Below are 17441 nucleotides of genomic sequence, written 5' to 3'. Positions count from 1 at the left end.
GGCAATAGAAGTAGGACATTTCCTTTGCTGAAGTGCAGAGCATCACTTCACATAGAGGAAATGCAGGCATTTCTCAAGAAGGAGCTTAGAAGAATTTTCTCTTTGGGAAAACACTGAGCAATGGTGGAAGCAGACACTGTTGTGTCAGCACCCCTTTACAGACATGCAGTTCTCCTGCTGTGTATTCCACCTATCCCATTTCCATAGCAGCAGCTGATTTTATATTCTCAGGTCAGAAATAGTGCCTCTGCACAAGTGGAAATTACCTAACTACTAAAATAAAAATAATACAGTGTCCAGAATAGATTTATGGCATGTTAATTTTCGACCTTCTTATCCTTTGTTTTCTTAGTTGCTATAAGCTCACAAGAGTTTCTTTTAATTGATTTGAGTAAATCCATTTGGGGAATGCAGGTACAGGTAAGTAGAATAATAATAATATTGCTCCACTCTGGTCTATGTGGTGCCAGTAATAATTGTGCAGAGGCTCTCAAGTTTTCTATTGACTCTAGGAGAAGCAATATGTTTAGGGGGATTTTCAAGTTTATTTTTTCAGGAGGATTTTTTTTTATTTCAGAGAATACCAATGTATGCTGCAAACAGACTTGTCAAAATATCTTCTCAGAAAATACACAAATATAATGTTGAAAACCAGAGAAACCTTCAATTGGAGTCTCTTGTTATTCCATTCATGGGCAACAACTTATGCAAATGGTCTTATGCCAGACTTATGCAAGATTCTTGTGGCCCTTGGCATGTCACAACGCATTTCAATCTTGCTTATTTCAGAGCTGTGTAGGAGCTTCACAGTCTTACAAGCAGTGTTCTCAGTATTTTTTAAAAGCACTCTACCTTTTTCATTCAAATAATTAATCTTCTGGACCTTGTTGGCATGGATGACTGCCATACAAAATTTTAGCTCTTCACAATTTCTGTTGAAAATACCAATTTGTGAATGGCTCTTGGGATTTGTTTTTCAGGTGTTTGAGGGGAGTGGATGGATGAACTGTGTGTGTGGGCACATGACACAATCCATTGTTAGATTAGTTGGCATCACAGTTGGTGCTCTGTGGGCACCAAAGTATTTTTCTGATGTATAAGATTAACATTCTAACAGAATTCACATTCCTGCAGTTAACATGAGAGTGTGCTGTAAGGACAGTACAGTTTGAAGGCAAAGGGTGAAAGAGTGTTAATAGTTTCTGTATTGTTTCTCCTCTTTTTACATGTGCTAGCTTGAAACCTCAGCTTTATATGATAGAACAAGTTGTTTCAGCTTTCTGTAATTTTATCCCTTAGCAAGCAGTTTGATGCATGATATTGCTGTGAATTTACATCAACAGAAATATCACATGGACTTTGTATCCTCCTGTCTGCATCCCCTGAGCCTCTAGAGCAATGTGCTGTACAGTCATGTATTTTCAGCTGTGCTCAAGGCCAAGAGCCTTGAGAAAGATGTTTCATCCTCTATAGTTAAATGTTGCCACTCTGGGGTAAAAAATGCTGGAAAAAGAGAGTTAACAACAGCTGTGCCTTATAACTTGCTGAAATAGAAACCACAGTGTTGCTGTTTTCAGTAAGCCTCTAGTGAAGTGCATTATGTGTATGTCTTCCATGAGAAACTATCAAGAGTTCAGGTTAGTTTAGCAGGCAGGTGATGGAGCTTTGTAGTAGACCCAGCTGTCATTTCAAGTTTATGTTGAGTAAGAGGGGAGTCGAAGGTGCAGTTTGTGCTGGGCCTTTTTACCTGTGGCTGGGGTTCTGTTGAATGAACTTTTGGCAATCCTTTCTGTGATAGGAGAAGTGATGAGTGGACTAGCAACACCAGAAAGCAGCACTGAGTTATGCTGTGTATTAGAAAGAGAAGCTTCTAGTAATGATGTTAGTATTGGGGCCCTGCCATTAGTCTGACTCTTGCTTTCCTTTCTGCTGGCACAGGAAATCCATCGTCGATTTGAGAACGCTCCCGACACGGCCAAGACAAAGGCTCTCCAAACTGTTATTGAGATGAAGGTAAATGGTTGTTGTGCATGGGCAGCAGTAGAATTTGTTCTCTGGAAAATGGGTTTTCATCTGAAAGGTGACTCTACCAAATACCACATGCTTCTGTCAGTCTTGTAATTTAAAATAAGTACATTTTTATACTGTTTTATTATCTATTATTATTATCTATTATTATTTTGTTACTATTGATCACTGAAGAGACAGACACAGTAGAAACTTGTCTTCTGTCTGCCTGCAGCAGCAGATAGAGATTTCTTGCAGTTAAGCAAAAGTTCATTATATTACAAGAACAGGAATGATAGGTTAATATGAAAGATTTGTTGGATTTTATGATGTGGGTTCTTTTCTTTTTATGTTATCAACGTTTGAAGTACTGCTCTGCATTCTGTGTGTTAGCAAAGTTAGCAAACTCAACACCCACTTAAAGAATGGGTTATATAGCTAGAAATATGTCTGTATGCCATCATAAACCTAACTTTTCTAAATGAATTTGTGATTGAATTCTTAAGCCATTAGTGTAAGTATTTAATGGACTGATGGCAATTGGCCAAGAGCTCAGGAGCCATAATCAAGTGTGTGGTTTACACAGCTTTATGCAATCATATTTCATATTGAATTGCTCATAAAGTACATCAGACAGGGTTTGGACGGACAAATGGAGTTGAAAAATTGGAAACTGTCTTTGCAAGCTGTTCTTTTCCATTTTGTATCCCTCCTTTTTATTTTATTTTCCTTCCTTTTCTTCTCCTGCAGCTTTTTCCATTCTATATCAGTGTTTTCCTTATTTATATCCCATCTTTCATTTGATATCACTCTTTCATTAGTCATCCTTGTGGTCCACAGTAATGGAAACTAGTTGACCATCTGGTAACATTAGGTATCTTTGCTATCAAAAGAGAAACACAGGGACATTTCTGGGAAATCATGTGAGCACTGAAGATAAATACTGTTGTCAATTTCAACATATCATTTTACCTTACTACCTCTAATTTTTTGCTGCAAAAATCCACTTTATCAATTTTAATATAAGTATCAAACATTAATCAGGAAATCCAGTTAGATCTTCATAATGATGCTTTTAAAAATATCTTCTCATGAATGAAAACCTATATTAAAAAAAATCAGCTTTTTGTTTAGCTGTGCTTTGTTTAGCAAAGAAAAAGTTAGGAAGGTTTTCTTCATGAAAGTCCGTAGTATAGTTTCAAATCAGATCTGTCTTTCAGGAAAGACTAAATATTTTGGTGAAATGGAAAAAAATAGTCTGCTTTAAGAGATAATAGTTCCTGAATACATATCCATGACCATGAGTATGCATGGAGCTCTGTGTGCTGTGTGAATCTGTTCCTGCTGCTCCTAACACAAAAGACTTGTAAAGAAACACTAAACCAGGTACACAGAATGAATACCTCTGATCATCCTGTATGAGGATAATGATAGATTGACTTTCTTTTTCCACGTGGCTATTTTTAACCCACTGAAATATTTTATGCATTGTACATATGAGCCAGAATCCTTTACTGCTTTATCCAATCAATAATGGATTGTTGCACATTTTCCTTGCTTGTGGTGCTTTGCTGTTCCCCATTTGTGACCCCACTTAAATTAACTAGTGGCACAAACCCAATTTCTTACCATTCTTGCAGTCACATTTTGCTGTCCATTCAATTAGAATTACATTTCTTTCTGAAAAGGCAACATTTCCTCACGTTCCTTTATTTACTCATTTATTTATTTATTTCATCCTACATGATGTTTCTGCCCTGAACCATGTTTTATTTCAGTACTATACTCTTGCTTTCCTTGAAAGGTAAAAACTAAATTGAAAAATGAATATCTGAGCTGTCATATGTAAAGAGTTGAACACTGATATCTCTAAGAACTTCCTAAGTAAATTTCAAGGGCAGGTAATTTATTCAAAACAAATCTCCTTTCGTTTTTTTACAACAGTATGCTAACAAAAATCACCTGTATGTCTTTACCCATCTCCTCTAATCACTTCCAGGATTCAAAAATCTCTTCCATGGAGCGTGGCCTCCGGGATTTGGAAGAGGAGATTCAGATGCTGAAGTCCAACGGAGCCCTGAGCACGGAGGAGCGGGAGGAGGAGATGAAGCAAATGGAGGTGTACCGGAGCCATTCCAAATTCATGAAAAACAAGGTACTGGGAAAACACCTGACAGCCCTGTGTTCAACTGGGCTGAGTGAACAGGGCAGAGAAATGTGCATGCTTTAGTTGGGAATTATGGTCTGGGTTCCCAGTCAGATGCTGGGAAACAGAACTGATTTAGTACCTGGCCATGAAGCCACTAAAATAACTTAAAAATATGTAAGAAAATTTGAAATTGAAATATTTTGAAAATTTGAAAAAATTAATTGAAAATATTATAATGGTTTTTCAGTAAGATCAGTGGCCCAAGTTTTCCTTTTATTGTTACACTGATCGTTTTCCTTTCCGTTTTCCTTTCCGTTTTCCTTTCCGTTTTCCTTTCCGTTTTCCTTTCCGTTTTCCTTTCCGTTTTCCTTTCCGTTTTCCTTTCCGTTTTCCTTTCCGTTTTCCTTTCCGTTTTCCTTTCCGTTTTCCTTTCCGTTTTCCTTTCCGTTTTCCTTTCCGTTTTCCTTTCCGTTTTCCTTTCCGTTTTCCTTTCCGTTTTCCTTTCCGTTTTCCTTTCCGTTTTCCTTTCCGTTTTCCTTTCCGTTTTCCTTTCCGTTTTCCTTTCCGTTTTCCTTTCCGTTTTCCTTTCCGTTTTCCTTTCCGTTTTCCTTTCCGTTTTCCTTTCCGTTTTCCTTTCCGTTTTCCTTTCCGTTTTCCTTTCCGTTTTCCTTTCCGTTTTCCTTTCCGTTTTCCTTTCCGTTTTCCTTTCCGTTTTCCTTTCCGTTTTCCTTTCCGTTTTCCTTTCCGTTTTCCTTTCCGTTTTCCTTTCCGTTTTCCTTTCCGTTTTCCTTTCCGTTTTCCTTTCCGTTTTCCTTTCCGTTTTCCTTTCCGTTTTCCTTTCCGATCAGTTATTGGTTCAGGTTTTATTTTGTCGGATGTCTTTCCAAAGATACTTCATTGAAAATAATATATTTATTTTTGTGGCTGTTGCTGTATAACTGTTTGGCCTTTCCATATGTAAAAGTTGAGAAGAGAGTGAACTGTCACAATAATGGTTTTCCATTACACTCTCCTTCCAGCACTGGAGTCAGCATGAGAGCAGAGTCTGCAACAGTGGTGGTGCTGACAGTAATTCTGTTGTTTGGAATACAGGACAAATACAGCAGTGAGAGATGTTGGTCCTCATGTGTAAAGGTGGACACTGGCTATTGAATTGTCTGTAGGCAGAAGTCAACCCATTCTTTGTTTCTCAGTCTTTTAGTGGGTCCTAACATTCTTTAGTGAAGGTTCAGGCCTTCTTGTGCAGTAAATTTAAGTATATTGTGAACAGTCCTGCCTTTTTAAATTAACTTATGTGTACTCCCTGCAAGCAGTATACAAACCCTGGAACAGAGGTTGAAAATTACTCTACTAGGTCCTGAACAATTGTAACCCACTGCATTTGGCCTACTTGAAATTATTGGTCACATAAAGAATGCTGGGTGAAGTGTCTTGGAGGAAGCAGTGTTGCTTGCCCTGAGGTAGATATGAGTACTAAGGATGGGTTCCCTCCTCTTGCCTCACACCATTTCACTGAAACACCTCGAGATAACCACATCTGTTCTTACTTTTGCTCCTTATCTCACTGGGTTGCTTCTAGGAACTGAAAGGCACCTTGTTCAAATTAGGAATGGAGGAGGAGATTAGAGCACCACTTCCTTCCATCTTTTCTTCTGTCTTTCCTTCTTTCATTGTTAGCAACTCTTCCATTTCCCCTTGTCCTCTCCCTCTGTGGATCTACAGATCTACTCAGCTACTTGATTTCTCTTCTGTCTCCTGGTCTGCTCACTTATTTTCCTGCAGAAAATTTCTTCCATTTTGGTATCTGTTTGCTCATGACTCATGGCCATCTCCAATCCTCACATCTTGCTGTCCTACTTTGTTCTGTAATTGCACAGCATTTTTTTTTTCAGCATTGTATAAGTAATTTGTGGCTGTAGCTTGACAATTAACATTATTTCTCTTAAGCTGAAGTGTGTCCTTTTTCCTGTTGTAATTTCCTCATGAACTGCAGTTTCAATACCCTTGGGATAAGTGCCACATACTTGACATATGTAAACATAACCATAATTGTATATCTTCTGTTTCATAATCAAATTCTTGTCAGGCAGCTTATATGAAATTACACAGACATTAAACTTTTGAGAGGACTTGCTGAAGAATGGAAGAGGAAATGAGTGACCAGTGTTGATCCTTCTGTTTGGTTCTTTGTCACTTTCAGTCAGCTGGACTGAAACAGGCTGACTAGAAGCTGACAAATAATAAATATTTAAAAGCATAACAATGTCGTGACAGGTAGAGCAACTGAAGGAAGAGCTAAGTGCCAAAGAGGCTCAAGGGGAGGACCTGAAAAAAAGAGTGGCTGGTCTCCAGACCGAGGTCTCTGCAGTAAGATCTCTCTTTTGTGTGCAGTGGCCATTCACTGGGGCTTGCTAGCTCTTCTGGCTTTCTTCTCTTACCTCCTTCATGGCTTGATATAACCAGTAGAACTAACAGCCTGCTCAGCCTTGTAGCTGCCTTTTTGTTCACGTGGTTTTGGGGTCCATAAATAACATCACTCTCCAGCTGAACATCTGTATTTGTTTTATTGCTGTTTTTTAATGGTTTGAGCAATAACCTGCTCTTCTCTACTGAAGCAGATTTTCAAAAGCATTCAGCACCCATTTTGTGGACAGACTTTCAAAGAGATTTCCTGTTCCTAGTAAAAAAAATTAGTTTGAAAACTTGTGTCAAACCCTCTTAACATTGTTTGACAGAAAATAATGAAATCAGGATGCTGAACGCTTTTAAAACAGATTGCTGGATTTTAGCAGCATGAATTTAGGTTATTTGCTGTGAAGTTGGAGTTTCACTCAAAAGAGTGAATATGGTTTTATCAAGAAGAGAGATGTGAGCACTTGATGCTGTTTTTACTTCTCTTGCAAATGTGGATGGTGTGTGCTGCATTCTTACTAAAGAGCTCTGGCACATTGGCAGGGTGGGCTTGCAGCTCTGAAATGGGAGACAAGAATCTCACAGGGCTGCTTGGGAAGCTTCACCTGATGAAATGTGGTAAACACCTCTTCTGAGATGTGCCCAAAAACAATCTGTCTTTTTGAGAAAGTTCTACTCTGATTCATCTACTTACTAATTGAAAAAGTTTGTGTCATCTGAGATTCTTTTAAGGAGGCTTTTTTGTTTAGATACTCTAGAAAAGATAGCCAGTAAATAATTCAGCTCTTTGCAGCAGTTGCTCTCTGCCTGGCAGTACTGTGCAACTGGTGGCTGACAGCAGAAATAGTGCAGCTGACATCAGTACCTCTGTGGTGAATTGAAATAGGTGGCAGAATCATCCTCTGGGCATATTTGCTTTTAGTAAAATATGAAAAAAAACCAACTTAGCAGGTTTGAATTAGTGAACAGCAAACTATTGAGTAGTTCTATAAATTCTTATATACCTTCTCAGTGTTCCATTTAATAAAATGAGTTTGGGAGGTTTTTTGAGATGCACGTCCTCCTTCTTCCCCATTCCCTCATGTAGAGTTTCACACTGGAACACAGCGTCCTGGGTTAACTATTTTGATACTATTTTAATACTTTTTGGTAAAGAGTTTTCTTCCTTTAATTGCCCATTATTGAAACAATATTGTCAATATAAAACTGCTTTTACCCAAGCTTTTTTTCTCATGTGCATTTATTCTAATCAAAAACTTTAAAAACAAATTATAAACTATACTATTATTTTGTTCATGTTTCCAGATATGGGCAGTGACGTGGACAATTTTTTTATCTTGTGATGTCCTTTAATTTATGTTTTTAAGCACTGGACAATGCACTTTTGAGGCTAAGGAATTTTTTTTTAATGTCACATACAGAATTGTTCAAAGACTGTTAATTTTTTAGAGATAAATCCACCTGTGCTATATAATATGTAGCAGTAAAATATTGCTATTCTGTGAGACAGGAAGCAAACCAGAAAGTTGGTTACTAACTTGGACTTAAAACTACATTTAGACTTCTCTGTCATCTTTTATGAATATTTTTTCTCAGACTTAATAAAAGTTGTCCTGAGTGATTATTGCACTTAAATTAAGATTTTAGATAATATAATTGCTTATTAAATTTTTTTTTAAATTTACTAGGGTTTTTTCTCTTAATAAAAATCCAACATACATTTGTTGAAATAAATTTGCATTTTTGTACTGATCTAATTCACTACATTAAATGTAGGAAATCGCTCTCAACAAAGTGCAGTTCCACAAACAGTTTTCATGTTGTTTTGATGAATATTTGCGTCTGCTTTTAGAAACTTCCACAAACTAAAGTGTGTTTCATAGAATAAGATGCTGATTTTGTAAATGATGAGAAAAGTAAAGATGACTTCACATCCTTTGTAAGCATGAGGCTGGATTGATAGGTGAGGAGCTGGAGGGCAACTTTGTGATTTGACATTTCAAAGCAAAGGTGGTGCTGCTGAGAGCCCTGCAGGTGTCTCATCTGCTCTGATATTACAGGCTAGGGGTGCTTTGTCATTACAGTTCTGCTTCATCTTCATTAAAACCTTATCCCTGTTACCTGTCTGGGTTTGGTCAGTCCTTTGGAAGATGAATAACAACAGACTGCCACTATTAAAAAGAACCTCCCTTGAAAAATTGATGACATTGCTCCCCTCTCTTTTTCCTTGTATCCTTTGCTCATGACACAAATTTTTGCCAGCTTTTCACTCAAGATAACTGAAGGCTTCATAGTTCTGTGGGTTAATTTTAGAGTTGGTTGATAGTTATGTGTATTTATAGTAAATTTTGTGAGGAAGGCATAAATGATTTGTCCCTTTGCCCATCCTTTCTGTGTGTTGCAGATTGGCCAGGTGAAACAGGAGCTGTCCCGCAAGGACACGGAGCTGCTGGCGCTGCAGACCAAGCTGGAGACCCTCACCAATCAGTTCTCTGACAGCAAGCAGCACATCGAGGTTCTCAAAGAGTCTCTTACAGCTAAAGAGCAAAGAGCTGCCATCCTGCAGACAGAGGTGAGGAGGGCAATTCTGTACTTGCTAAGTGTGCACAGAGAGAGAGAGAAAACTCATGACCTCTTCTGTTCCTAGGTTGTACAATCCCACAGCCATCCAGCGCTGCTTGTTCTGAGCACTTTGTATCTCTGATTATGTGTTTGGCTCTCTAGGCCAGGGGATTGATCTAAAGACAAATATGTGTGCATGAGTGCTTGGCTGAATTAGAAGTTGCAGCGTCTGAGCTGGGAGGATTTATTTGCAGTGACCTTGTAGCTAGAGGAGAGAAGGGAAAGGAAAATGATGCCAATAGCAACACTCTGCAGAGGCTTCACCATTACTGTCAGAATGTCCAGGAACTCTTGCTTTGCTTACACCTAAAGTAGGGACTTTCATGGTTTATGATGCATATTCCAAGGTAAAGGAAAAAGATTTTTTCTAAACTGTGTTTTGATGACAAATGCCTAATAAATTCCCATATTGCATAAGACCCAGGTGTGTATCTGAACATCAAACAGATAATGAATGCAGCATAAACGTGTTGCTTCTGGACATTCTTGAAGAGCAAGCATGAAATGTTGTGTGCAGACAGCACTTCAGTCCCTGGCTTGGAAAACTGTAGTGTTAGTGGAAGTCCAAAAGATGGCAGTGATGCATTAAAAACTTTCTGTTGTTACAGCTAAGAGTCAAAGGTAAAAGAGCTGAGAAAAAGGCATGCAGGAAATTTGTGGGGGACAGTGGTAGAAGGTTCCATATTACAAGAGCATAAGAGAATTGGCCTGAACTTTTTACCCTAATTTAGCTTTCCTTTAGCCAAAATTGGTGAATCTGTGGGTGCTCATGGCCTTGTTGACATGCAGTAATGAAGTTGCAGAGTAAATATTTTTGGATGTTCCAGGATGGCTTTTCTGATTATTCTCAGATTTATGTAGAGGTTGAGATTGCATTAGTGGGTATAACTGGGAAAGTGTTCAGTTTACAATCATAAACCTCCTGTTAAAATAGTTCATTCCTTTTTGCTAGTTAATGAATGTACCCTAGATTAGTACATGTCTATTTAAAAGAAATATTTAAATTTCAAAATATCATTAAAGCAGGTGTTAGGTAAATAAACGTTTTCAAAGGTAAAATACAGTCTTTGATCCATTGAAGTGATTGAAAAGAATATAGATACGTTAAATGTGCAGTACTGTGACAAGCCTACAAAACTAGAAACACATTTCTCACTGCTAAGTAATAATTAGTAGTACTTTTCTACCATGAGAGGTGAAGTTCTTGAAGAAATTTACTTTATTAACAAGCTAAAAGACTTCAGTTGAGGATCATATTTTCAGCTGTTACAGTAGGTAAACATATTTATTCAATTAAAGTGTCCAGAATTGAAACAGAGTATTTAAAACCAAGAAGACTTGATTATATACCATAGATAAATACTTTTGACAGTTATTCAGAACATCTTGATTTTATTTTACCTAAAGACCAAAGTACTTTAATACAGAAAATGATTCTACTCTCTAACTTGTAATATTACTAAATAATTATTGAGTATTCTTGTTCTTCATTGGCTGCTTCCAAATGAAATTCTCATGTAGCACCACAAAACCAAACTGGCTTCCTCCTTCCACGAAGATATTTATACTTTTTGAAAGATAACCTGCTCACAGGTGGGGAAAAGTATTGATATAACATCTCAAAAATGGATGTGCCACCTGCCACGCTAGAGCTACAAGCAGCAGTGAGCTGTTTGTGGGGTGTTTATCTTGAGGGCTGTTGGGTGGAGAGGATATTGTGGTTAACTTTTCAATTGGTGTAGAAACCTTTAAAAATAGCTCTAAAATTGTAGAGTCACTTTGTAAACAAAACAAAAAAATAAGTCAGTATTTATGTTGGAACTAAGGCTTTATCCATACAAAGTTTTCACCCAGTGAGCCCTTCAGCTTAGATCAGTGCCAGAAGTTTTGTGGCTTCAGTGGGAAGTTGCATTAACCAGTGGGAATGGTCTCCTTTATTTTTGTGTACTGCTCAAGCTGGTTCTGTAATTGGTCTGTTCCTATGGTAAATTCAGATTGATATTCAGTAGAAAAATGAATCTAATCGTGTGGAAGTTTTTATTTGCTTGGAATGTCTCATTAGAACATACAATTTTCTGAGGATTTTTCTCTATTGGGGCTTATACTGGCATTTTGAAACTGCAGTAGATTCTGCCAAATCAGAGACAGAGGAGTGGATTATATTTAGTGAGGAATGTCCAGATGGGAGCTGGGTGTTTCTCAGCAGCTACCTGAACACCCAGTGCTGGCACCTGCAAACACTGAGGTGAGCTCACAGAACTGACTTCACTGGGTTCAGGTGTTTAATGTCCTGTGCTAGAGGTTGTGGAAGAGCAGTTGAACTCTTCTAACTAACTTCTGACCCAGGCAGGCCTTGGGAGCAGCACATCTGTCCTGCACTGAGTTTGTAACCCTGGCAGGACCTGAACACCCTCTGCACAAAGGCACCTCTGCTCCCTGGCATCGTTGTGTAATCTAAGTTGTCTGGAAAACTGGGAGCTAAATGTTCATGAAGAATTCACTCTTATCTACAGACCATCCTGGATATGATGCAATTGGTATGAGGAGGTGAAGAGTCAACTCTAATCTAGTTAAAAAGAAAGATCAGTGTCAAAAATAGAGAATTACACTAAGTCTTGTGGTAGCACTGCATTCAAATTAGTCAATAAACATGGCTTTAAAGTGTTAATTACAGACTATGCTGTCATTAAAAAGGCTTAACTCCTTCTTTGGATTGATAGATGTTTGCCAGTTTGTAATGAAATGTCACAAAACTGATCCTTTTAAAAATCTACTCATACTTGGAGACTTCACCTAACAATTGCTACAGTAGGTAAAAAGCAACTCTCACCTCACATACCAATTTAAATTTCATGTCTCTTGTGCATTTCTCAATGATCTTTAAATTCTGAATGCTAACACAGAATTACTTCAACATCTGCTTTAAAAAGTGGCTGGCTTCTGTTCGAAACCTTTGCAGGCTCTTGAAAACACATTTCAGGATTGGTATTCCACCTGTTCCTTCTGCTGCCTCTGCTGTAGTCACACCTACAGAGAATTAAACTTGAGAATTTTGCTGTTACAGAGCAGTTGGGGCTTGGATATAGCATAGGGGAGGTTGTACCTTCTGATACCACTGAGTGAAATATGGTTTGGTTCACTGATCTAAATTATGGTTCTGCCATGGTTTCAGCAAGTATCAGGTAGATGTGAAGATTCACTCAGGAAAAGTGAGTGTGCTGTATTTTCTAGGCATCACTGACATCTTCTTAAACCCAAGTGGGAATCACCAGGGTTGGAATAACCTGCTTGCCACTGTACAGTGGAGATGGTGATAAAATTGAGAAAAAAATCCATGTTTTCAATCTCAGTCCTATTAATGCAAGCTCCTGAAACTCAGGAGCACAGTGAGAAACACAGTGAGGTCTGAAACTCACTGTGGACTTCCGAAAATGTAAATGATTTCCCTGTAGTTTGGAAATATTCTGAAAGCTAAGACTGTCATCACAGAATTCAACATTCTAAAAAAGGCTTAAGATGAGATTTACATTAAATATGATTTCACTTATTGTGCTTATTCTGGTAGTAATTGGAGCTACTAATAGATGAATTTTCCTTAGAAATTTGGACTTCTGCATGTTTAATGTATGGCTACACACATTAAGAATGGAGACACAGAATGTTATTTACAGCTACTGGAAAACTCTGTGAAGACAAATCAGTGGTCCTCAACACAGTTTTTAATATTTCACCCTTAGAGTGAAGAAATTTAAGTCTTGTGTGTGGTATCCACCTGAAGAGAGGTCCCCTGTACCTGGGAAGGGTTAGAGGTGTGCTTGTTTTGCTAAAGCTTGGTGAGACCACTTGGGTGCTGCAGGCAGGGCAAGTGAGTGAGCCCCTGTGAGAGGAAGGACTGGCCTGAGCTGCCCTGTAGGGTTTTCCCTGCCATGCAGAATTAAAGACATGGCAGTCCATTACTGGGAAAGCAGTTGGGTTAACACAGGGTTAAGACAAAACCATCCAGGACACAGAATTCAGGAGAAGGGGTGTCAGCACCTCAGTGGTGTTTGCCCGATTGTTTCCGTGTACTGAGAAAATCCTGAGCTGACTCTGGTGGAGTTGGCATCATCTGTCTCCCACAGACCTCAATTCTTGTCACTGTGGGAGGATGCCATGCATAAACTGAGCTGACATGGATAAACAAGTGCAGTGTTCTGCCAGGAATAGTGCTAAGGTGATGATTGTGTGTCCTGCCAGCCTTTGAAAATACTTTTGAAAGTGTTTTCTATGGTTTCCTAGGCAAAGACCTCACACAAATAAAACCAGGAATGCAATTTACCCCAAACCACAAGCTAATATAGAGTTCAAAGAGAATAATCAATCAGAAAATGGAGAACATTCTGTGGATAAATTTCTATTTGCAGATGTTCTCCCTTCACTTACTGCTGTGCTGTAGGCATTTGGACTGTCTCAAATATTTTGCAACACAACTGTTGAGAGTGTCTCTTTTCTTGTGAGGGAGATTTTCTGTTTCCCTTGAAGAATTAATGAAAGTGACTCTTAGCTTTAATATCAAAGATTCCCAGGGAAGAACATACCTAATCCATCTATAGAACTGTATGTTTTAAAAAAGACAAAGCCTGATCCACCTGCTAAACCTTTCATTGCAAATACTATCCCATCCTTTAAATCATATTTGGGTAAGACCTGGTACTCTTAATATCCCTGCAGATCACACTATATTCCCCATTTGCTGTGTGAGAAGTCAGGAATGTGATTTTAATAACGTATGTGTAAGTGAGAAGGCTCCAGGCACAGAGGTGGCAGTGGGATTGCAGAGCTGATGGGGAGAGCAGGGCAGCTCTTTTCCCTGGAAAAGAAGGAAAGTGCTTTCTGCTCTGTATGAAAGGAGGCAGACAAAATACCAAAGAGTTTTGTGGGTGGAACACTGGAAATGCAGAGCCTCAGAGACAACTTTTCCATTAGCAATGCAAAGTAAAATGGAATTAGAATAATATGTTAAAACTAAATGTTGCACAAAATACCATAAACAGAGTAAATTCCTAAATTCTTACCACAGCTGGGGCTGTCCAGTGGTTGTCATCCTTTCACTTCATGTCTCTGCTAGTCTGTGTTGTGCAGAAGGACCAAGAAATTCATTGATCAGCCTGTTTACTCTGTGTGACTGATGTCCTGTAATGGATTCAGCTAACAGGAACCAAATCTGATACTGTCAAATGAGATTAGCAGCCAAGCTTGCAGATTTGAGCTCTGGCTGAATGCTGAGTGGATAAGGGTCAGTGGGTTTCTTTTGGATCGTGAGCAGGTTGGTGGTGTTGGATTTCGTATTGCACAATAGCCTTTGAGATTAGTCTGTGCTCTGTGGTGACCTTTCTCTTCTCAGTGAATTTATATTCAGGTAGCTCTGATTCCTTCTCCCATTTCCTTTGTCTCGTGAGCTCTGTTTCACATATGGAAGAGAAATGCAGAAGCAAAAGCAAAAGATGCTCAACATGCAGTTTTGAAGTTTGAGGTCACCACAGAGCTCCCAGAGTGTGTTTCTAAATTCACTCAGGCCCTTGGAGCTCCAAGTGTGTTTGTGTGTCCAAATTGCACCCACAATATCTTGTACTGTGTAGTTTGCTCTGTTTTACCTTTAATATAAAACTGCATGCTGTGAAAAACATGTTATATTTAAACAATTACTTTGCTTTTTAAGCCAAAATATTCTTAGCCATCCTAAGGTAACCTCTTTCCAGTTGTGATCTGCAGTGGCTGCAAAGAGCTCTGCTTTCATTACCTTCAGGCCCAGCTACTACCGTGATCAAAACCTAAAATATAAAGTGACTGTCTGGTACAAGGAGTCTGTGTTTATTCTCTGATTATTAGTAATGTTTCAAATAAAGGGGTCAGTTTCCCTGCATGTGAGAGAACTCCACAACACATTATGTTGGCTTCTACTTGGAGGAAAAAAATTTTAGTATTGTGTGATACAAGCCTGAGTTATATGAGAAGTATGATTTGAGGTTTTCCAAGAAGGAGCGTCATTCACATATTGTTGGGAATAACATGGTTGATTATTTTTAGTATTTAGTCTCCTGTCACTTATGATAACTGTTTTATCTCAATCTTATATAAGTTGAATTCTTAAAGAAAGGGGTGTTTGAGTTCCAAATCTATTTGTAATATTTCCCCTGTGGAAGTGTAGTTTAACTTCCCTGAAGTTTCTCTCCTTGTGCTAAGCAAAGCTTGTTCTGCGTTTCTGAACCCAGGTGGACGCGCTGCGGTTACGTCTGGAAGAGAAGGAGACCATGCTGAACAAGAAGACAAAGCAGATCCAGGAGATGGCAGAGGAGAAGGGGACTCAAGCAGGAGAGATCCATGACCTCAAGGACATGCTGGAGGTGAAGGAGCGCAAGGTCAACGTTCTTCAGAAGAAGGTAAGGTTGGAGAGCCCCGAGTCAGATAAACACCTCTGATGCATCTCAGTTTCCAAGGCTGTCAGAGAGTCTGGACTAGAATGTACATTCTGGAGATTAATGTTCCAGTCCGTTGATGTAATGGGAATATGATGAAGGATGAATTTGTTTGAATTTTTGACAAAAAATTGGAATTCACAACAGAGGTTGTTGCCTTGCTGTGATTGCACGTTGGTGGTGTTGGATTTCGTATTCCAGCTGCTTCTGCTGCACCAGCTGCTTCTGCTTCCATATTAATATTACCAGTGGCTGAGGCATTTTTATAAGGGCACACATTCTGAAAAATCAATCCTTTCCCACCCAACACCTTACCAAAACCACACTGATTTGAAGCACAGGCTGATCATGACTTCAGTATGTGGCTGAATGAATGAGAGGTTGGATCAGTGGAAGCAATTAGGGTGATTTCTCTGTAACTGATCTCGTGAAGAATTTTGTATAGCTTTTGTTAAAAATGCTGTATTATTATACTTAATATTTCTTGGGAAGTGCTAGGATAGGATAATCAGACTATCCTTCATATCTTTTTAGATAAGAAAACGTAGACCTTATCAGTGAGCTGGGTGAGGTCTGGGTAAAAAGACATGTAGACTGTGTCAGATAAATCAGAGAGGCATCCCAAAGGGCATTGAGCCCTAGGGCAAGAGATGTCATTATGGATGACTGGTGGTAAATTTCACACGCAGTATATCCCAGTTTTCCTCTACACAGGGTAAGAAGAGAGAAATGCATGTACTGCAATAAATTTTAATTTGAAGAACATTTTTTTTCTCTTTATCTTGAGAGAAGCTGTTCTTGGAGCTCTTATTCAGTGTATTAGCCGGAGGATGTGGGGGTTTAGTTCTGTTTTTTTTCCTGGACCTTTAAACAATTCTACGGAATTCTTGTTGTATTAATAGTTCAGAATATTGATTAATTTTTGATGCCTGGCCAATGCCTTTTCTTCTAGTCTGCAACCATAAATCATGAGGGTTTAGGTCATGTTCAGTTCTGTTACAGCAAATGTCATGCAGGAATGGAAGTTCAGGCATGGACTACAGCCATAAATAAGTAATTAATAATTCTGGAGCAGAGCCCTAATTCCCAGTCTTCACAGTCTCATTTTTTTGACTCTTCATCTTTTTAGAAACACGGGTTTCTGATTTTTGTGCTGTGTTTCTTTTTGTTTTACAAAATTGGTCATGCACCCTCCAGACACAGATTGAGATCCCAGCTGAATGTTTAACCAAGGGGTGGGGAGTCTGACATTTGTGTAAATGTTAAATGTCACTGAGGTTGTTTTATTTCCATTCACTCTTACACTGCTTTTTCACACAGTTTCTTGCTCTACTTGACACTTGAGAATGATCTTTCATTAGATCATTTATAGGCAGCTCTAAAGGTTATTTTTTAATACTTGTTTTTTTGAAACCACTGAAATCCATATTGAGACAGTTCCATTTTGTGTCTTGATGCATCTGACCTGTTTTTTCAGGACTGTTCCCTGCTGCTTTCAAGTGAAAGTACCTGGTCTTTTCAGGTTGGAAAGAAGGAAGGATCCAGGCTTTTAAGAGTGAAACCTTTGAGGTCCTGTTCTCTTGGATAGCTCCGCTGAGGCTAACAGTGGTGTGGTGTTCTGTAAACCTCTCTCGAAGCATCTTAAACAAGAACAAAACAAAACCCCACTGAAACAAAGCACTATAAAATGCTTTGGGCTGAAAGGAACTTACTTTAAAGATCATCCAGGTCCAGTTCCCCCTGCCATGGGCAGGGATTCCTTCCACTAAAGCAGTGCTCCAAGCCCTGTCCAACCA

General features: G+C 38.8%; 1 protein-coding gene across 13 annotated transcripts in view; it reads left to right on the top strand.

Moving 5' to 3' along the window:
* The window catches only part of ERC1 (ELKS/RAB6-interacting/CAST family member 1), a 276731-nt gene that overhangs the window by 70012 nt on the left and 189278 nt on the right, over positions 1-17441 (top strand). For 9 of the 13 annotated variants that reach the window (XM_071422212.1, XM_071422215.1, XM_071422214.1 and 6 more), the window contains exons 4-8: positions 1939-2013; positions 4007-4162; positions 6431-6514; positions 8973-9140; positions 15442-15609. In XM_071422212.1, the coding sequence (XP_071278313.1) occupies positions 1939-2013; positions 4007-4162; positions 6431-6514; positions 8973-9140; positions 15442-15609 (651 nt within the window). The remainder of the gene's footprint in view (positions 1-1938; positions 2014-4006; positions 4163-6430; positions 6515-8972; positions 9141-15441; positions 15610-17441) is intronic. The other 4 variants (XM_071422219.1, XM_071422217.1, XM_071422221.1 and 1 more) reach the window with 1 other exon arrangement.

The sequence above is a fragment of the Agelaius tricolor genome, unplaced genomic scaffold (genome assembly GCF_023055355.1).
Source record: "Agelaius tricolor isolate 1412-34295 unplaced genomic scaffold, bAgeTri1.0.p SCAF_3, whole genome shotgun sequence".
NCBI classification, from domain to species: domain Eukaryota; kingdom Metazoa; phylum Chordata; class Aves; order Passeriformes; family Icteridae; genus Agelaius; species Agelaius tricolor.
This window is presented reverse-complemented; position numbering and strand designations above follow the sequence as displayed.